The 23,216-nt window shown below is 33.3% G+C and overlaps 1 protein-coding gene and 1 long non-coding RNA gene across 2 annotated transcripts; one reads left to right on the top strand and one right to left on the bottom strand.

Annotated features, from left to right (window-relative positions):
* Positions 1–6,949: 6,949 nt before the first annotated feature.
* Positions 6,950–12,952, bottom strand: LOC110690802. Its single transcript, XR_002505167.1, has 7 exons — positions 12,708–12,952; positions 11,953–12,020; positions 11,748–11,813; positions 11,527–11,612; positions 11,327–11,434; positions 11,039–11,113; positions 6,950–7,251 (listed from the first exon to the last, which is right to left on the bottom strand). It is a non-coding gene; the product is annotated as an uncharacterized LOC110690802 (long non-coding RNA).
* Positions 12,953–20,543: 7,591 nt separating this feature from the next.
* Positions 20,544–22,673, top strand: LOC110691841 (protein PFC0760c-like). The gene is made up of 3 exons (XM_021868801.1): positions 20,544–21,117; positions 21,784–21,875; positions 22,623–22,673. The coding sequence occupies exons 1-3, from the start codon at positions 20,544–20,546 to the stop codon at positions 22,671–22,673; spliced, it is 717 nt and encodes a 238-aa protein (XP_021724493.1).
* Positions 22,674–23,216: the final 543 nt, after the last annotated feature.

Raw genomic sequence — 23,216 nt, 5'->3', positions numbered from 1 at the left:
TACGTGGCTCTTCAAAAACTTGGGAAAAAACTCTATATATATATATATATATCAACTTCTGTTTTAGTAATAGTTAATAGATGTACTTTCATGAGAACTTATTGATATCGTCTCTATTTTATATTTATATATATTTGTATAATATTAGAATTTTGATGTTAGTAACTTGTTAATAATAATTTAAAATATTAATTGTTAATAATAATTTAAAATATTAATTGTTAAATTTGTCCATTGGAAGTATAACATGTCAATTTAAAAGAATGGATGATAAAATGTTGGGTTAACAAAGATAGAGGTATAAGAGAAAGGGATAGATCAAGTGGTTAAAAATTTCTAAACACCAAAAAAAATAAAAAATGATGGAGCTATGATTATTATTAAAGTTAGAAATTTTAGGCATATTAGTTATAGCATAAAATTCATTATGAATTAATAAATATACATAATTTAAAAATAATAAAAAAAAAAAAAAAGTATAGGATAAAAGCCATAAAATGAAAGAGGGTGTTAAGATATTATGTGGACGCGCAATAATATACTCTTTGTATCGTTCTAGAATATTTTCTATATATATGGTTTATTCTTTTCCAATCAAGCCGTAGTTATACTTCCTCCGTCCTCGATTGATAGTCATTTTTGAAGAAAAATCACGGGAATTAATAAGAATAAGTACATTGAAAAAGTAAATTTACATTGGGTATGCAAAAAAATAGAGAGAGAAAGTAATTAAAGTACATGGGAAAGTAAAATTTACATTGAAAAGTTAAATTTGCCCAAATATTTTTGCAAATGTTAGAGAATTTTGGTAAAAAAAATAATATTAATGGTACTTGAAAAAAGCAAATGTGACTAACATTTTAAGTGCCCAAAAATGGCATAGCTAACTATCAATCGGGGACAGAGGGAGTATTATACTTTCTCCGTTTTTTTTTATATGCATCACTTGGTGATGCGCGGAGTTTTAGAAGGGTAATAATATTGTGTGTGGATGAATAATTTATTATAGTATAAGTAAGATGGGACCATGAAAGAGAAAGAATGTGAGGGAGAGTAGATATTTTTATTATATAAGTGGGGACCATAGAGGAGAGAGAAATGATAAAATAATTTAAGTGGGGTTTAAAGTAAGAGAGAGAAATGATAAAATATAGTATAAAGTTTCCAAATAAGGAAGTGATGCATTTAAAAAAAACACCCATAAAAGGAAAGTGATGCATATAAAAAAAATGGAGGGAGTATTTATATATACCCCATCATATCTAATAACACAAATCATCCTCTAAAGTTACCAGTTACCCTTTCTACTACAAAAGTTATTATTTTTCTATTAATAAATTATATCTTATAAAAAATTTATAATGTATTAAATTAATTATATTAGTCTTTATAGTATGTAATCACGAATCTATAAGAAAATACACATTAAAATAAAATTCAAACCAACAACAATTTAAATTTACCCTTTAAATTATTAAAGTTACTATAAAAATAGTTAAAGTTTCGCTCAAACTGACTGTTTTCCACTAAAATTAATCTACGCTCATTTTACACAAGACTTATTCATGGAATACATAAACACACATCAATTCACTCATAATCTCTTGTATATTCTTCCATTTTCATAACACGTTATTAAAGCCAAGACTCGTGACCGATTATTTAGATCCCATAGTAATTATAAGGTACGCACACACTATATACTAATTCGTTATCATTAGATTGCTCTATGTAAATAAAATTCAAGGGAGTGTGAGTATTTTAGATTCATTAGCTACCAATAATTCGGATTAGGATGTACCACTATGACTACACTAATTATGATGCAAATTAATATTGTTTAAATAAGTAGATTAGTCCCGAGAAAAAGAAAAAAAAAATGGATTGGTGGGTCTTATATTCTCATGCAAATAAATTGATAATGCTCAAGCAAGTGAATTATTGATCACATTGGCTATTTACTTATTTATAAGAACTAGTCATGTGCTGTTTATTTGTATTAAATAAAGAAAACCCTCACAGATGTTTTAAATCTCCTTAGAATTGACCAATTTTATTTGTGTCTTTTCACCTAAGATTTAATTTTTGTTTTAATATCCTTGGTTTTTTTTTTCTTGAATAGGCATGTTTAAGGGATGGGCTGGAAGAGGTTTTTTGGATCTTTTACCAAAACGGCTAGTTTGACAAAAGTATTTACCAAAACGGCTAATTATAAAAATTAATTCCCAAACTAGCTAATTTATTAACTTGAAAGGAATTAATCTATTTCTTATTTCCTTTTAACCAGTTTGGTTCACTTTTTTTTTTTGGTTTATATTTATTTCCGTAAAGATTTTTTTAAGTTGGAAAATTAAAGCAGTATACAAAACTACAAAGAACGTAAATAGTCGCAGACTTGCAGATCCCTAATTTTGATTAAAAAAATTAAAAGCCCTAATTTTTCATCTTGATCATATAGTTACAAAAATTTGGAATTTCAAGTCTTATTGTTCTATCAAGATCACCGTAAATTTATACGATAATAAGGGATTTTAGGGTATTGTTCATCTTTTTCATGTCTATTAAATTAATTGTATACTCTTTGTTTATGTCGGCTAGTATGAATATTTTTTTGTTTAATGTGTATGATGAATCAAACTCACATATATTTATTTCTATCTTTGTGTGTTAAAAAAAATAGTTGTATTTTTTATTTCTTTTGTTAATTAGAAGTTTGGATTTTTTTTTTTTTTTGAGTGGTTGTTTATGTTGTGTAACTTTTTTAAAAATTGAGAATTGCTGCATATATATTATGTTGATTGTTATTGTTCAAATTAATGGGATAATTTAAACTATGGAATTAGAATTTAAATAAAACCAAAATTAAAAATAAAAAACTAAATCTTTTTAAATAAAACCAAAAAAAAAACCCATAAAGTGAACCAAACGGTTTCAAAGGAATATAAATAATAAATAGTATCCTTTCAAATCAATAAATTTAGCTAGTTTGGGAATTAAATTTTATAATTAGTCGTTTTGGTAAATACTTTTGTCAAAATAGCCATTTTGATAAAAGATCTGAGGTTTTTATGTATTTATTTTTCAATTAAAGAAAATATGATAAAACATGAAAAATAGGAAGAGTACAAGTGTCCCTCTAACTTCTTGTTTTAAAATAATAGTATTGATTAGAGATATGGTTATGAGAACTTGTATTATTGACATAGAATCGATAGGTAATTATACTAATATATTAAAAGGTATTCGTCACATGGTAGTCTTTTCATTTGTTTTTCATTGCATGTTATGCACTCATCATCATCATCATAATAATAAGAAATATATATATATATATATATATATTCTTAAGTAGATTTGAATCCACAACCTCTAATTCTAAAACTAAGGGTGTGTTTGGATTGAAGAAAATGGAGGGATAGGAAGGGAAGGGAAATCGAGAGATGGAGTATCTTTCATTTGGATAACAAATTAGGAAGGAAGGGAATTGGAGGGGAGAGAAATGAAAGGATTAAATTGTAGGAAATTGATCCCTCCAACAATTGAGATATTTGGAAGGAAAATTCAACATTCTTCCCTCCCCTCCCTCCTCCCTCAACTTCTTTTCCTTCCTCTTTTTTATCCAAACACAGTGTAAGTGTTTTACTAGTTACCACCCACCTATGTGATTTTTTATGCACTCTTTTAAATACAATTTATTAATGTGTAGTAGATGACAATATGAATAATGGATTTAATTACAAAAAAATAAAAAAAAATAAAAAATAAAAAATAAAAATTGAAACATAAAGTACAACTTATATTAATTTAATGATCAATTCTATGTAATAATCTGGGGCATCGCCTGAGCCCAAAAATTAGATTGTAGCTAAAGACAAGCTAAGTTATGCATTTAGAATTATGTAATCAGTTACAACAAAAGGCTAGGAATTAGGATACATATCCTGTAACACCCCGTCCTTTTGGAACTGGAAGCGTTAGCGGAATTACGCTTGAACGGGAGGCTACTTAACTTCGATTAGAAAAGTCAAACTTAACCTAGGTCTAAAAGTCAAATTTAACTTATTCACACATCCAAATTAAGTTGTTTAAGCTAAGCGCAAACTATGTGAACAAAAGAATTGAAAATAGCAAACAAACTTTAACATGGACAAATTAATTACATTCAAAAGCCAAGGGCAGAACAACCCTTATCGGCCAAACTAGACAAAATTCAAAATAATTAAACACTCAACTAACAACAAAGGCGTACAAGCCTAAAAGTTAGGTTCTAAACTCTCAATCCCCAAACCAGCGTCACAGATATCAAATAAACAAATGAAACCTGCAAATTATAACAACGTTCCACAATCAGTGGGGAGCAACTAGCTGTTCTCCCTCAAATCAAAAATAGAAGATCTTAGACTTAAATTAACAGAAAGAAACCATAACCACAATCAACTTGAAAACTCAAATGAAATCACTTAAAACTATCAAACCATACAAACAATGAAATATTTCAAAATAAACTTAAAACAGAAATATCAATATTAAATCACTCAATTTCAATCATAATAATATATAGACTTCAAATAAGTAATAATTTATTAGTTTAAACATTTCAAAACCAAAACCTTCAAAATAGTAGAACTGGCATGGAGGGAACGCTAGTGGCGTCGCAATCCACTTCCTAAGGTTTGTCAGGACGAACCCCCGGTCATCTCGCAGAGACCGTGTCTAAGATTGGCCAACTCCCGGTTATGGGTAGATGCCTATAAGGTATTACACACCCCCGGACGACAACAATTAACCCAGGTTGAGCTACCTAAGACTCGCAATCCAGGTAGTTAGCATGTTCATTAACCATCGAGAAGCAACTCGGCCTCACACCCGACTATGGCCCCACACACAATTCAAAAATCACTTAGAATAGATAATACAATATATTTCACTCAGAAATCTACAGAGAAGCCAAAAATGGTCTTACACTCAATTCAAACTGTATAAGAAAATCATATTTCTTAAATTCAATTGAAACTCCCTTTCAAAACACACTTCAACTTAATAAAACACAAAAGGTATCGTCTGAGTTTGGGAATATAATTAATTATCGAAATTCAACAATTAAGTGCATTCACAACTCTTGGCGAAGTGATGCTAAAGACAGTGTTATCCTTCTCTAAAGCATTACGACGTCGACAATACAATTACAACCCACACATATTCAAACACACATAGAAATATTTTACTTTAGGGGTTTATAATACCCAAAAATTCAATCATCACCTATTTAAAATATAATTTCAAATAAATTGAAATACTTACAATAAAAAAAAATTACATAAAATCATTTAATTAAACCAAATATCCAAACTATCATTTCATAAAACAACCAAAACGGGACAGCAACATACAAGTCTAATAATCATCATAAAAACCCAACCAAACATGCTTCAAATGCGAAATAAAAATTAGGGCATATACATACACTCATTAGGCATCATATAAAACCATTCTGGACTTAAAATTCAAGAGAGAACATGCCAAAATAAAATCATATTTACAGCAGCCCCTACACTAATGTACAGCAGTACCAATTATACCAAATCACCCAAAAACCCACCTTAAACATGAAACTAAGCTTAGCCCATTTTAGTACACACTCTAAAAACACAATAGGCCATATTAAACATGCATTTGCGCTTAGAAATCAAGGAATACACAATTGAAAATCACCATCCTTCACACGCCTAGCAGATTAGGGGCAGCAGCTATATTGCACTAATTTAGGCACTTTAAACTATCTTAAATTATATAAAATCATGCTATATCAATTTAGGGAATATCCTTACATGATGCTAATTCAAATTAGGCAATAAAATCAATCAAGATAATTAATTTAAGACCTAAGAAGATATATTAAACATGCTGTCAGCAATCCAAGAGTTTAGAATATACATGCTCTTAAAAAGAGAATTTTGCATATAAACATAGAATTTTGCTATGGTATAAACTCCTAAATAATCCTACCATGATAACTTAGAAGATATATTCAATTGGTCACAAATATAAGATATTTACATGCTCATAAACTCTATCTAACATCACGTCCTCATTCACGTTAGCAGCACAACTTGTCTCACAAAATCAATCATTTGGAGGCCTTAAACACCTCCGAATTTTACCCATAATATATCAAATCGATCGTTAAACAATCCTCTACAATAATATAAAATAAAATTATTGAATTCATGGCTCATTCACAACCAATAACCACTGCAGAAACTACAGTCTTATACGCGCATAATATGATTACATAATCAGATTTTAAGTACCCAAAAATCATCACAAAACCTAATATAATCATAACCAAATATCATACACCTATTAGGGATTGATTGTAAGATAATTCAAGCATGAAAAACATGATTCAAACACCCAAAATCCCTTAATTGTACACGAGATTCTGACATACATATCAAGAACGAAAATCAACAAATCAATCTAACCCTACCATGATTTCTACCTATCAATTCAACCCTAAAACCTAGCATTTCTAACCTAAGGGAAGAAAGGCTAGTTACCTTGATGTATAAGCAACCAAAACAAGAAAAAAAGGACAGCACTACCAAGCACAAACAGCAGCAACCAATACGAACAACACCCTCCCAACACTAGTGGAAAAATAGCTTTCCGTAACGGGCAAAAGCAGCCCATCTGTAACGGGAAAGGGGCGTTACGAATGCTGCCGTTACGGATAAGCTACATTATTTGTAACGGACGCTGCCCGTCATGAATAACGGGTTATTCGTAACGGGCAGTTAAAATTCCCTTTACGAATAACCCGTTATTCGTAACGGACAGTTAAAATGCCCGTTACGAATACAATTGAAGCCAAATTTAAAAAAAAATGTAGCAGGGGATACCTGCTACCTGGTATGCTGGTAATAATTTTTTTTTTTTAAAGGAAAAGGGGAATTCATATTACTTAATTAATCAAATCAACAAGTTCAGGGAGTTATAGAAACTGCTCCAACAGGAAAACCGCATGCTCTACTTGAGTTCCATAAATACGATTACATAAAGTGAGAGGAAGGTTCCTCAAAGCCTGTAGCCTAGATGCAGCTCTCCACCACATCAATTTCGTAGGCATTCTTGGCGCAATCTGAAATGGTGTTGTGCTTGATTATATCCCCCTCCATATCAATTGCCATTCGTGCACTGTTATTCCAACAATATCAGCTCCGCTGTCCGCAATTTTTATGACCTGCCAGGCTGCCAGTAAATGTGATTAGGTTACCAAGAACTGGCTGAAAGTGTACAACATGAATACATGATAACCTTCTGATTTAATTATGTGAGTGGATGTGCAATTCTCAAGTATACATTTGTGATTAGAACCAAGCAATCGATAGAGACCGAGTGTGATTATATTCCGTTTACTATGAATCTGAAAGATAAAAATATACTCTAAAGCCAACCTATCCTCTTCAAAATGAATAACTCTTGTCAGTTTATCAACTCTTGCATATCGAAAGTACCTGTAATAGACTAACATTAACAAGGGTAGTTTGGGAATTTTAGTACTTTTAGGTTAGTAGCCCTTATTCCTAACTAAGCCTTAGTATAAATAAGGGATAGTGTATGCATTAGCTATGATGTGAATTATGAGGAAAAATGTTGAGAGTAGTAACCTCAAGTTACTAGGAGAGTGATAACCTAAAGTTATCAAGAGAGTGATAGCCTTAAGCTATTAATCTATCCTTTTGTACCCACATTCTGCCACTATTAATCTAAATTATCAAGCTTTTATATCTTAATTAGTCCTTAAATTAGAAAATCCTAAGTCAGTCCATAACAAATTGGTATCAGAGCAGGCGGTCTTGTGGGCTGCCGTTGACTGGAACCACCAGTCCATACCACCGCTTTTTAAAAATAAAATTAAAAAAAAATGCAGTTTGCGGGAACAGATGGCGAACGACTCATGAAGAAATGGATTCATGAGGAATTTAAATACATTTCCCTTAAAAGGGAGCAAGGAATTTCAGATCCCGAGGAGAAGAGAATCCGGCAGGAGCTTCAAATTCACGAATTTAATGGAAGAAACTCAGATGACTGGATCTTCCAAATGGAGGATTACTTTCATTTTTTCCAGTTGAATGAAAAGGAGAAGCTCAAGGTTGCCATCATCGGGCTTTGCGGCGAAGCGTTACAGTGGTTCGAATGTGAACACAGGTGGCTACCATTCAATGGGTGGCAGATATTGAAGGTTCAGTTGGTCCGCCAGTTCCGTTCAACGACGACACAATCTGATTACTGTTGTGGTCCCTGGTTCAGCAGCGAGGTAGTACACCTGAAGAGTCAAGAAGTGCAAGACCCGGTGGCGTGTGGATCTGGCAGTGGGGTGAGCACTTTACCAGAGGGTTTCACACTCAACCCAACTGGAGTTGTATGCGAGGCAGGCCGGGATGGGAGACATGGTTGTTCAGGAAACTTTGACGGCGAATTGGGTTGCGGATTTGAGAGCTTTGCGGGAAAACATATATCTGGTGGAAGGATTGGTGATTTCGGTGATGGGTTTTCCGGTGGAGGTACGGGTGGAGTCAACAGCGAATTTGGCGGCGAAGCTCGTGCAGTTTGGGTGGATTTTAGTACCGTGCAAAGGGCTGAAGTTGAGGTGTTTGTAGGCAATGGAATAGGAGGATTTTTTTAGAAGGGTGGCGCCAATAGTAGTGGATCTGGCGGTAGTTCAGGAGCGTTAACCGGAAAAGTTGAGAGTGATAATGAGACCGCCGCTAGTGGTGGCCTGAACAGAGACGGAGCTGACTTCGTGAAAGGCGGGTCAGCCGCAAGTGGGTCAGGTGGTGGCCCGGGATGTTGGTGTCGGGCGTGTGAACAAGGGATTGCTGGTGGCCATACAAATTTGAACAATGAGCCGCAAGGTAAAGAAAGGGTAAAGAGTGGCGATTTTTCCGATGGGTTTACTGGTGGTGGTCTCTTGGTCGGAGGTGGCTTGTTTGAAAGTGGACTGGGGTACTTTGCAGGTGGTGGGATGAATGAGTGGTGGATATTTGGTGGGTTCCGTGGTCTTGCTGGTGGTGTTTGCAACGAATTTGAGGGGGGTCACAGTGGAGGCGAAAAATCTGGTGGTCTGTGTGGCTGGTGTGGTGGTGGACATGGGTGGCTCGCCGGAGAAAAAGGTGGGGAATGGCGCAGGAACTTCCATGGCAGATGCGGTGTTGGTCATGGTGGCTACACGCAGCAAAAAACGTGGAGAATTCGCGGGTGGTTTTACCGGCGGTGGGGGTTTGACCGGAAGTGGAGCAAGAGAAAGGATTCAAGAGGAATGGGTGATTGGTGGCCTCTTGAAGTATGCAAAAAGAGCAGCTTCAGAAATGCTTTTGGCAGAGGGTTGACTGAAATTTTCAATGCCTTGGGGAGGAAGCCAATTATACAAGATGGGGTTAGTAAGGGCAAATTGGTCAATGGGCAGCTAGTGCTACGTGCATATATGGACAGAAAAGAGCTACAGGCTAACCCAATTCAATTTGATGAAGCAATGCAAATTATTGGGCCCACTTACCCTTCATGTTTTTGGGCTTGTTAACTCTAGGCCTATCCATCCAACATCAGCTATGAAACCCAACTCTTATAACCTTATACATTCAAGCCAAATTTCACATCCTTCATCAACCTTGACAGATCATTGTTGTCGCCGAGAATCAAGTGCCGATTATTATCCACCTTGAGGACAAGGTGGAAGTTTAGGGGGCCGGTAATGTAATAGACTAACATTAACAGGGGTAGTTTGGGAATTTTAGTACTTTTAGGTTAGTAGCCCTTATTCCTAACTAAGCCTTAGTATAAATAAGGGATAGTGTACGCATTAGCTATGATGTGAATTATGAGGAAAAATGTTGAGAGTAGTAACCTCAAGTTACTAGGAGAGTGATAACCTAAAGTTATCAAGAGAGTGATAGCCTTAAGCTATTAATCTATCCTTTTGTACCCACATTCTGCCACTATTAATCTAAATTATCAAGCTTTTATATCTTAATTAGTCCTTAAATTAGAAAATCCTAAGTCAGTCCATAACAGTACCCCCCCCCCCCCCCGAAGCAGTCACCAGAAAGACGTATAGCCTACTCACAGACATTGAAACAATTCAGCTCATTCATGATGCCTAGTAAGCAGTTGCAGCACTTGAAATTCCAATGCAGAATACAGCTTCTATACCAACTATGAACCTCGCCCCAGGAAGAGAGTGGCCATGTATTGGACCTCAAAATCTAAGAATGCAGCTACTTACTGAATTACTACTGCAGTACAAGCTTTCAATCTTACAGATCAGCACAAGGACCTTTCTTTTTCTTTACTTTAAATCTATTTAGCCATTTTTATTGTAGTAAGATTTTAACAGGTGGGAATAACATTAGACATTACTCACAGCAGTTTGCTAGATTAGAGCTACAACAATATATTATAAAAAAGATAGATGAATCAAGTACATGCAAATTCATGTCATGCAATGCTCAAAGGAAAACAACTAAAAAAGCTGTGGCGATGCAAGGAGTGCTGGAGTGAAGCTTAAAAGGTAAAGTTTGTTTTTATCATTTTGTGAGTTGATATAGTACATTGGTTATTGCTCCCTCTGTCCTATAATATAGCACCCAACTCTTTTAGCGCGATCTTCAAGTCATACCTTTCACCATCATATTAACAAAGATCATGAAAAGTTGATATTATAACACTTCACATTAAGATGAACCTAACAATATCTCACGACTACATTTATTATACGTAATATTGAAAATTTTTAGTCCGTAAACTTTGACAACAGATGGAAAAAGGCACTATTATGAGACCCAGGGAGTGAGTAATATTATCATCGGAATAATTTTTCCCAAACTACTTATTTTTTTTAATGGTGTTCAAACTTTCTGTACAACGTTAAAAATGGAACAGCAAACTAGTTTTTTGAGGACTCTCAACTAATCTATTCTACAAAAGTGTCAACCTCTAAAGATAGAGAGAAAAGGACAGTAGAGAAAAGATTCAAAACCTGAAAACGGCTAGATAAAATGTCAGTATCCTGCAAATACTCCGGCCGACCCAGCGACAAAAAAGCAAACTTCCACTGCAGATGTAATATGGGATAAAAATGACCAATGATCAATAATTGAAGAATGTGTTATCATAAGATGTTAATTCAAAGCCATTAGTTAACTTTGTAAGGCAACCATTATTGAATTATGGAACTAAAAGAGTCGAGAGTAAAATGACTAGAAAGTAAACTATAATAGTTCCTCTTACATTGCCCGGTTAGTGGCACAAAGGAACGACAACATACCTTGGAAAATTCTTCATCAGGAACACGCAACTTCTTTTGTATTCTCACTTTAATTTCAGCTAGTGTTTCACCTTCACGAATGACCAAGAAAAAGGGTTCCCCAAAGTTCTGCACAATGATCATCAGTATCACAAATGATGGACCAAACAAAACTACCTAACCAATATATTAGTATGCCGACCGAGTTTTCAAATCCTTACCACTGATTCTGTGCAGGCTCCTTAGTACAATGGTAGACATGGATCAAACGATCATTAGGTTCAAGGTTCTTTATATCTTCAGGGGTCTGAAGCCCAAAAAATCAATAATGTGAACCACAAATACACTCAAAAATGCAAATGTGATCGGTAAAAAGAAGATTAAAATAGCAATTTATGACGAAAGATAAGCATTAAGATTTCAACAAAGAAAAGAAAACTACCTCCTCTGCACGCAACGTTCGGTACTGGTCATTTATATTTTCAATCTTTTCACTAGATGGAAAAATCTGCAACAGTAAAGATGATCAATTTGCATTCCACAAGCGTTCATATATAACAAAACCAAAAGTACTTTCTACCATTAATTTCAAAACAAAAAACCAGCCATAACACAATAGATAAGGCTTGAAATAGCACAAGCTATACCTTGTAAATAATGTGGCAAAAAACTTCAAGTAATCTGAGCTCTGCACCAAGATGTGTGACAAATCCACCTATTTGCAAAGGAAAACAAAAAAAATATATATGTATATAAGTGGCAAAGGAAGTCGTCACCTTTTTGTAATTACCATGACATGCAAATTAATGTCATGCAATGCTCAGTACTAAAAATGAACGAATTGGGGATAAATTGGTCGATTTCGGTAAAAAGCTCGAAGAACTCTAGAATTAATCAACATGCCATATCGGGTTTCTTAATTCTCACTATAAACAAAAAAAAATTACAAAAAAATTCTGCAATCAGGTATTAATCGGCAAAGATGAACTAAATTCATTACTAATTGCATGTATTACTCATTTCAATTGAAGAACATATTTTTTTTATTTATTATTCGTTTAGACATACAAAGGATAATCGAACCATAACCATTAGATTAACATACAAGAACCGACCAATTTTTTTAAAAAAAATACAACAAATTCGAAAACAAAATCAAACAATCCTGCTACTCCACATTCCACAACGAAGCACAGTTAACTAATACCTCTAATTAGAACTTAAAGAAAACACAACCTAAACCCTTACACCTCTACAACACAAATCAACAGCTAAAACTGGAAATATTATTTAAAAACACATACACCCAAAATCAAATTATTAGAATTACAAAATTAAAAAAACAATCAATTAATTTTGCAATAACTCGAATGCAAAAAATCAGCCAAAAGATGAAATTGACCTTAGGATTGTGAGAACCAGAGGAAGCGAGCTCATCACGAACCAAATCACCAGTAGAAATATGAGGAACATCGAGAAGCTTCGAAAGACGAGTAGCGTAAGTGCCTTTACCATGATGCTGAGGATGTGAGGTGAATGACGGGGAGGAGAAGAGAGGAGAGGAGAGGAGAGGAGAGAGAGTGAGGGACTGATGAGAGAGAAAGAGGACAATGACGGCTGGTTTTAGGTGAAACCCTAAAAAACCAAGTATTGGGCTCCTTTCATCAGTTGGGCCACATTTGGGTATTTGTATCGGTCACAATACGCCTGTTATGTTTAATATAGTATTCGTAACGGGCAAAATAGTGTCCGTTACGAATACTTATTTATTTGTAACGGGCACTAATTTGTCCGTTACAAATACATATGTATTCGTAATGGACACTATTTTGCCCGTTACGAATATCTTAATTGTAACGGGCAAAGCTTTGCCCGTTACAAATAGCCTGTTACGAATGAGATTTTTTCCACTAGTGCAAGTGGCCTTGTGCCTTGCTTCGTTTCCATGTCGTTTTTGTAGGGGAAATGGAGCACGATTTTTGCAGAGATTATGACAGCAGGTTAGTCTTTGATTTCCCTTTGATTCCCACCTTGAATACCACGAAAAAGATGGGGAGAAGAGAAGCGAGTTGCTGCATCTTTTGGGTGGAGAAAACTGACTTCTTTGTACGTGAAATGAGAAGAGGAAGTGAAAGGGTTTTGGGCAGTAAATTGCTGGGTTTAATTAGGCTTAATGAGGGTAAATATGGGGGTTACTTTGAATTGAATTTGAGCAGTAATCAAGCCTTGTGGCTGCCGTGAAAAGGGAGAGAAATTGGGCTTCAAATGAGCTTCAAATAACCCTAACTTAAGCTACACTTATGGGCTTGATTGAATGATTAATGTAGGCTTAAGAATGGAATTAGAAAAGCTAATAAACAATCCTATCCTAATATATTTAGTCATGGAAGTTTTGAGCAAAAACCCGACCAATATATAAATGCTAGTTGACCCAAAATTAGACCAGGAAAGGAAAGTAACGGATGGCATTTAAAACGCGTTCAAAAACAACAATATAGATTATATTATTGATATCTCAATAATAATAATGAAAATAACAATTTAAATCACAATAAAAAAATATTTATATATAGGTCATATGTACCAAAGAGCGACACAAAAGACAAAATGCGAAACCAATAATATTACTCATTTATAATGACCTAAATAATTAAAGGACATTGTAATGAGTTTTATAAATATAAAATAAAGAATAGTTTATAAACAATATCAATTCGATAAAATGAGTTGACGGAATCACCCAATACCACTTTATTTATCGATATTGATACAATTGAACGTAAAACGTCTTAAAAACCCTAAAATCATTTTATACATATAGAATTGACACTTTAGTCAAGGAATCACCCATGATGACATGTATCAATTTTTAATAGGTTAAATATCTAAATTAACACTTAAACTTAAGGAATCACCCTTTAAAGCTAATATCAATTCAGATAAGTCAAATACAGTTTGAAATGATTAAAACTCAAATATAGAACCCTTTTAAATAACTTTCAAACATTTTGTCAAAATATTATAATTAAGGTTTCAAAAGCTTGGGATTACCCTTATATTAAAATAACGAAATCAACATTTCAATTTAGAAATTGATATTTAAATTAGAAATTAGGTTTACTGGGTTTAAATGCTCATAAAATAATGGTTCAAAAATACGGGGTGTTACAATCACCCCTCCTTATAAAAGTTTCGTCCTCGAAACGTGAAAACAACCTAGAAATCCCTAAATATCATAACAAATACACAAATCATGATAGACCACACTATCTATCTAACATTGAACAAATAGAGACGCACCCTTTCTTCCTACCCAAGTAACTCTCTCACTATGGTCAAGGCATCACAAATTCAAGTTTGTTGATTCAACTACATATTTCTCAAGAAATTGTAGAAACTCTAAGAGAGTTTTAGGACCGTTTGCTCTGATACCAACTGTAACACCCCATCCTTTTGGAACTGGAAGCGTTAGCAGAATTACGCTTGAACGGGAGGCTACTTAACTTCGATTAGAAAAGTCAAACTTAACCTAGGTCTAAAAGTCAAATTTAACTAATTCACACATCCAAATTAAGTTGTTTAAGCTAAGCGCAAACTATGTGAACAAAAGAAAATAGCAAACAAACTTTAACATGGACAAATTAATTATATTCAAAAGCCAAGGGCAGAACAACCCTTATCGGCCAAACTAGACTAAATTCAAAATAATTAAACACTCAACTAACAACAAAGGCATACAAGCCTAAAAGTTAGGTTCTAAACTCTCAATCCCCAACCCAGCGTCACAGATATCAAATAAACAAATGAAACCTGCAAATTATAACAACGTTCCACAATCAGTGGGGAGCAACTAGCTGTTCTCCCGCAAATCAAAAATAGAAGATCTTAGACTTAAATTAACAGAAAGAAACCATAACCACAATCAACTTGAAAACTCAAATGAAATCACTTAAAACTATCAAACCATACAAACAATGAAATATTTCAAAATAAACTTAAAACAGAAATATCAATATTAAATCACTCAATTTCAATCATAATAATATATAGACTTCAAATAAGTAATAATTTATTAGTTTAAACATTTCAAAACCAAAACCTTCAAAATAGTAGAACTGGCATGGAGGGAACGCTAGTGGCGTCGCAATCCACTTCCTAAGGTTTGTCAGGACGAACCCCCAGTCATCTCGCAGAGACCGTGTCTAAGATTGGCCAACTCCCGGTTATGGGTAGATGCCTATAAGGTATTACACACCCCCGGACGACAACAATTAACCCAGGTTGAGCTACCTAAGACTCGCAATCCAGGTAGTTAGCATGTTCATTAACCATCGGGAAGCAACTCGGCCTCACACCCGACTATGGCCCCACACACAATTCAAAAATCACTTAAAATAGATAATACAATATATTTCACTCAGAAATCTATAGAGAAGCCAAAAATGGTCTTACACTCAATTCAAACTGTATAAGAAAATCATATTTCTTAAATTCAATTGAAACTCCCTTTCAAAACACACTTCAACTTAATAAAACACAAAAGGTATCGTCTGAGTTTGGGAATATAATTAATTATCGAAATTCAACAATTAAGTGCATTCACAACTCTTGGCGAAGTGATGCTAAAGACAGTGTTATCCTTCTCTAAAGCATTACGACGTCGACAATACAATTACAACCCACACATATTCAAACACACATAGAAATATTTCACTTTAGGGGTTTATAATACCCAAAAATTCAATCATCACCTATTTAAAATATAATTTCAAATAAATTGAAATACTTAAAATAAAAAAAAATTACATAAAATCATTTAATTAAACCAAATATCCAAACTATCATTTCATAAAACAACCAAAACGGGACAGCAACATAAAAGTCTAATAATCATCATAAAAACCCAACCAAACATGCTTCAAATGCGAAATAAAAATTAGGGCATATACATACACTCATTAGGCATCATATAAAACCATTCTGGACTTAAAATTCAAGAGAGAACATGCCAAAATAAAATCATATTTACAGCAGCCCCTACACTAATGTACAGCAGTACCAATTATACCAAATCACCCAAAAACCCACCTTAAACATGAAACTAAGCTTAGCCCATTTTAGTACACACTCTAAAAACACAATAGGCCATATTAAACATGCATTTGCGCTTAGAAATCAAGGAATACACAATTGAAAATCACCATCCTTCACACGCCTAGCAGATTAGGGGCAGCAGCTATATTGCACTAATTTAGGCACTTTAAACTATCTTAAATTATATAAAATCATGCTATATCAATTTAGGGAATATCGTAACATGATGCTAATTCAAATTATGCAATAAAATCAATCAAGATAATTAATTTAAGACCTAAGAAGATATATTAAACATGTTGTCAGCAATCCAAGAGTTTAGAATATACATGCTCATAAAAAGATAGAATTTTGCATATAAACATAGAATTTTGCTATGGTATAAACTCCTAAATAATCCTACCATGATAACTTAGAAGATATATTCAATTGGTCACAAATATAAGATATTTACATGCTCATAAACTCTATCTAACATCACGTCCTCATTCACGTTGGCAGCACAACTTGTCTCACAAAATCAATCATTTGGAGGCCTTAAACACCTCCGAATTTTACCCATAATATATCAAATCGATCGTTAAACAATCCTCTACAATAATATAAAATAAAATTATTGAATTTATGGCTCATTCACAACTAATAACCACTGCAGAAACTACAGTCTTATACGCGCATAATATGATTACATAATCAGATTTTAAGTACCCAAAAATCATCACAAAACCTAAAATAATCATAACCAAATATCATACACCTATTAGGGATTGATTGTAAGATAATTCAAGCATGAAAAACATGATTCAAACACCCAAAATCCCTTAATTGTACACGAGATTCTGACATACATATCAAGAACGAAAATCAACAAATCAATCTAACCCTAACATGATCTCTACCGATCAATTCAACCCTAAAACCTAGCATTTCTAACCTAAGGGAAGAAAGGCTAGTTACCTTGATGTATAAGCCACCAAAACAAGAAGAAAAGGACAGCACTACCAAGCACAAACAACAGCAACCAATACGAACAACACCCTCCCAAGTGGCCTTGTGCCTTGCTTCGTTTCCATGTCGTTTTTGTAGGGGAAATGGAGCACGATTTTTGCAGAGATTATGGCAGCAGGTTAGTCTTTGATTTCCCTTTGATTCCCACCTTGAATACCACGAAAAAGATGGGGAGAAGAGAAGCGAGTTGCTGCATCATTTGGGTGGAGAAAACTGACTTCTTTGTACGTGAAATGAGAAGAGGAAGTGAAAGGGTTTTGGGCAGTAAATTGCTGGGTTTAATTAGGCTTAATGAGGGTAAATATGGGGGTTACTTTGAATTGAATTTGAGCAGTAATCAAGCCTTGTGGCTGCCGTGAAAAGGGAGAGAAATTGGGCTTCAAATGAGCTTCAAATAACCCTAACTTAAGCTACACTTATGGGCTTGATTGAATGATTAATGTAGGCTTAAGAATGGAATTAGGAAAGCTAATAAACAATCCTATCCTAATATATTTAGTCATGGAAGTTTTGAGCAAAAACCCGACCAATATATAAATGCTAGTTGACCCAAAATTAGACCAGGAAAGGAAAGTAACGGATGGCATTTAAAACGCGTTCAAAAACAACAATATAGATTATATTATTGATATCTCAATAATAATAATGAAAATAACAATTTAAATCACAATAAAAAAATATTTATATATAGGTCATATGTACCAAAGAGCGACATAAAAGACAAAATGGGAAACCAATAATATTACTCATTTATAATGACCTAAATAATTAAAGGACATTGTAATGAGTTTTATAAATATAAAATAAAGAATAGTTTATAAACAATATCAATTCGATAAACGAGTTGACGGAATCACCCAATACCATTTTACTTATCGATATTGATACAATTGAACGTAAAACGTCTTAAAAACCCTAAAATCATTTTATACATATAGAATTGACACTTTAGTCAAGGAATCACCCATGATGACCTGTATCAATTTTTAATAGGTTAAATATCTAAATTGACACTTAAACTTAAGGAATTACCCTTTAAAGCTAATATCAATTCAGATAAGTCAAATACAGTTTGAAATGATTAAAACTCAAATATAGAACCCTTTTAAATAACTTTCAAACGTTTTGTCAAAATATTATAATTAGGGTTTCAAAAGCTTGGGATTACCCTTTTATTAAAATAACGAAATCGACATTTCAATTTAGAAATTGATATTTAAATTAGAAATTAGGTTTACTAGGTTTAAATGCACATAAAATAATGGTTCAAAAATACGTGGTGTTACATATCCTTGGAGCTAAAAACAAGATATACATGCTTTGCAATATCAATAAAATAAGTGTTATAAAGCTATTCTATTGGTTGAATATATTAATATTCTTTTTTTTACAGGATAATATATTAGTATTCTTATCAGTCACTACTACAAAACTTGGAAAACATACCGCTTTTTATCTAATTTTTTATACGAGATATATATGTGTATAGTTTTTTGTTTACTAGGTTGGGTCCCGTTTTATGCACGGTTACTTTTAATAACTATTATTTAATTAACATTATATTTAATTATTAAAAAAAATCTGGCTAAGTTATTAATTTGTAAAATAAATATATCTCTTGGGCGGGAGGGAAGCTCTAACCACTTGACCTATATGTCTATCCCTCACTCCCTTGTTATGGAGTATATCAATCAAGTAAAAATATTAATTACTCGAGGAGTATTTACATTGATTAATTATCTCAAGTTATTATATTAGATTTATCTCTTTGGTAATATATACTCGAGTAATAAAAGTATTATTAGATTATATTTTTATGATAGTCATAATTACATATGACGTGTACATGAGGAGCTTGATTTTGAAGCAGAGTACCTGGTCTTCTGCACTCTTGAAGGTACATCCAATACAATTACGAATTCAACAATTTATTAGTAATGCCAAATAATTATTTTTTTATAATTCGTAATAGATTTGAGTTTGATAAAAGGTAAAAGGTAAAGTATTATTAATTTATTTTGTTCAGCATAAATTGAGAAAAAAATATACAAATTAAAAGAATTTTAAAATGAAATTAAGGTCTCACAAAAATTTTGAAGGAAATTGAGTTAAGTGTAATATCAACTATATAGAGGGCAAAAAGATTGGGTAGAGAAAGATATTTCTTTGGAAAAGATTTGGTTTATGTCTCGATATACTTTTACATTTATATGTATCTTATTCCTTACAAAGTTACAACACAATAAGAGGCATTAAAAGGTTTTACCATGCAAATTGAATGATGCTAAATGTAGATTTAATAATAAGACTTTAAATTTTGGTCAAGGAAACATTAATACATATAGAGTAATTTTATCAATCGAATCATAATATTATAAATTTTTTTCACAACTCACAATTTATCCACTACAAATTAAAAATGGTATGTATTTTTAAATTAAATTATTTTTGTATATATATTGTAAATATATTGTACATATATTGTAATATTTTGCTTGCATCTATTGGCCTATATAATTTTGTGTAAATTAAATTTGTAGATCAAACTTGCAAATTGTTTTATGGTGATTAATTATTTTATTATCATACTTTAATTATACTAGTCGTTGGAGCACGCGCGTTGCGCGTGCCCCCCTTACGGCAAGATAAGCAATATTCGTTGCGTGTTTTGGTTGTTGTGATATTCGTGATGTTGTTAAAATATGAGTTAATAAATATCTTGTACGCTTTCAAAGTTGTTAATAGTAGTAATAAAATCGAGTATGTCTAGGAGACTGGTCAAAAAAACGTTATGTGTCGTGAAAAATCGGAATGTAAATTTAAAGATAGTAGAAGTGGTTGACGCACGTGTGTATGAACATTGTGCATATAATCATATCTACCAAAAGGAAATTTCTATTTTTGTGTTGTTATAAAATGCAAGTACAACAATAGAATATGTAAGGATTTGAACAGCTTTAGTGATGAAGTCATACAGTCATAGTTATTTACTATTTGAAGAATCTGTCATGATTACATTGATTGGTCAATTCATGTCCTTATATTGCGTGGTTTGTGGCGTTTTTGTTCCTGCACTCTGTCTGTCTTCTCCTTTTTTTTTCCTTTTCTCTAAAATAGCAATTCCAATTTCGTGGTAATGGGTAGCACTGAAAGTACTGCGACTTCCGGCAAGGTTTTCTCACCACCAAGTTGGAGGCCTAATGACCGGAAATCTAAAAAAGAAAATGTTTCAAGCTTTCGTTTATATACCATTGAAATGAAGATGAAGATGGACCGTCATCTAGAACTGCTTGAACAAGGAAATTTGAAGGTCGAGAACAACAAAGAAAGAGGGGAAAAAAGTAATAAGAGAAGACGAGGCGTCGAGAAAAATGGTTGTGGAGAATGGCCTGTTATTATTGTTGATTCAGACAATGATGAAGGGGACAAAAAAGGTAAGGAGGGTGTTGGTGCAGAGGAGAAAAAAGAGGACGTTGAAGAAGAAGATAATAGTGAGGAAGACGAAGAGACTGATGAAAGTACTGAAAGTGATCTGAATTCTAACTCAAGAACTGAATCTGAGAAAGAAGGTGTTGCTGATTTAGATGAAGAAATGGAATCAAGTGGTGATAGTTATAAAGAGGATGATGATGACAACATTGGTGCAGGCTCTTCTTTTGGGAACAATGAAGAAGGAAATCTAGAGACAAGTGAAGATTCTTCAATGTTTCGTATGAAGATTGTTGATTAATTGTATACTGTTCATGGTTAAGTGTATTTTTGGGGTTCAATTGCACTACTGCTAGGGTATGAAGTGAAGGCTTGGTAGGACTGTTTTTTGGGTTGTTAGTTTTTTATATCAGATTATGCTGATGTATTTTGATGATTTTCATTGTTTAGGTATCCTTGTTGAATTGTTAGATGTAGATACGTAGTTAGTTTTTGGGAAGTTCATAATCAGTTTAATTAGCAAAGGATGATAGTAGGTTGTAATTATCTGAAATTAAGCTCTTGCTTTTGGTATAATGAATCGTTGAATTTGATTATATAATTTCTGTTTTGCGTGGTTGTATATTTATTATAGTATGCTGTTAATTAGTATGCTTTATAGAATTCCATAGATAATATCTTTATATGTATTAAGAAATGTAATTGGATAATGACAGAAAGCAATTCACTTGAAAAATGTATGCTAACAAGGTTAAAATAAAGGTAAAACAAACACCTGTGAGTACTTGTTCCTATATACAAGTAGTCTCATATAGTGGACAAGACTGAGGAAGACCGTGAGAGTGGTGAAGAGGACGGGATTGAGGAAGACCTTAAGAGTGATGAAGAGTTGGAGAGTGGTCCAATGTCTAACTGATGTACTGAAGACTACGTATATTGTGTCCCAGGATCATATGGACTACTTGAATTAGGTAGTGATCCTGATCTTGGCGACTATTCTGATGGTGATAATGGCAGTAGTTTTGATTCTGATTATAAAGTATATATATAATGCTTGAGTTTCTTCTGAAGGGTTTTTTTTTTGTACTTTTTGTCTATTGCTTATGTGTATAATTAGTTATGCCATATTGTAAACCCGTAAAGGGTGTGCAACTTTTTCAGATTTATAAAGTTTTTTCCCTTTATTCCATGGCTTTACGGTTTTCTTAGTGAATTGGTTTCTGTAGTGAGAGTACCTATAAGAATCTAAGTTCTATGTGTGTTTACGAGTGTGTGGAAAATTAATATAACAGGCTGCAAGTATGAAGAATCTACAATAGTTCTTGCTGTCCTGTTGTGCTTTGTTGAGTAAGGCTGATATATTTTGTAATGATTGAGAATCTAAAGGTTGGAAGGAATCTCAATGTAATTATAGTGTAGACAGGTTGACATGGATACAGTTACTTTGGAGGCAGTGGTTATTATATGGTGCTTGTGTTTGGGTAAAATCTGTATTAAATAGGTTATGTTTAATATGAATGGTAGTATTCATTCGTCTGCTATAGTATGTTTACAGAGGTTTGTTTTACAATTCAGTATTGTTATTGTTCCATGTTTTTTTCCCTATAAAACTAAACATGTCTTGCTGTTAACTTAGCCAAGCAACAATGTTTTATTAAAATGGATTTTATGCATTGAAGAAGAGCATCAGGCATCAGCGGTATGTGGTGCTATTTGCTGTATAATGTTCTAGCTATTCTGTTGTGATGATTCTTACACGACTGTCTTGTTGTCTATGTATATTTAGGTAATTCCTGGTCGATTTTATCATGTTCTTGCTATTGAAGGTGAAGAATGAAAAGTATTTCGTCGTATGGGAGGTCTATCATGGAAGATCATTATTGTTAGATTTACTAATGTTAACGGAATTACTGATATGCGTATGGGCAGGGGGTGGGGAAACTTTATATCAGATAATGATATTAAGGTTAGAGATACGCTAATAATGTACTTCAAAGGACATGGTATATGGCATACCAGAACATTTGCTCATCATGGTCATGAAAAAACGCATGTACATGAAGTAATAACCAGAGCTGCTATACCTGACAGGATGCTCCCATTGAGCAATTTAGAGCTTGATGCTCATTTATCTTTAATGCAGCAAAGATGTTCGTATCCATCGTTTAAGTGTAAATTTTGTGCTCCATAACTTAGGGAAGGAAGTCTTGTATGTGATTTTTTTTCTCTTTTCTTTCCTTTAAAGGCAGAGTTGTATGAGTTTTTAATGTGACCTACTGTTTTTAAATGATGTTTTGTGCAGATTGTCCCTGTGTCCTTTGCAAGTATTTATCTTCAACAGATGCCACCTTGCAGTGTTGTTTTGATACGGCACAGACTT

Source organism: Chenopodium quinoa, unplaced genomic scaffold (assembly GCF_001683475.1).
Source record: "Chenopodium quinoa cultivar QQ74 unplaced genomic scaffold, ASM168347v1, whole genome shotgun sequence".
NCBI lineage: Eukaryota > Viridiplantae > Streptophyta > Magnoliopsida > Caryophyllales > Amaranthaceae > Chenopodium > Chenopodium quinoa.
Note: the sequence above shows the minus strand (reverse complement) of the source record. Positions and strands in the feature narration are given on the sequence as shown.

What these genes read in the sequence shown, in the direction of transcription:
- LOC110691841 (XM_021868801.1), top strand. Translation starts at nt 20,544, where the DNA reads ATGGGTAGCACTGAAAGTACTGCGACTTCCGGCAAGGTTTTCTCACCA. An exon ending in TGAAGATTCTTCAATGTTTC is followed by an intron (nt 21,118 to 21,783) that starts GTATGAAGATTG and finishes ATTGTGTCCCAG; the next exon opens with GATCATATGGACTACTTGAA. An exon ending in GTTTTGATTCTGATTATAAA is followed by an intron (nt 21,876 to 22,622) that starts GTATATATATAA and finishes ATGTATATTTAG; the next exon opens with GTAATTCCTGGTCGATTTTA.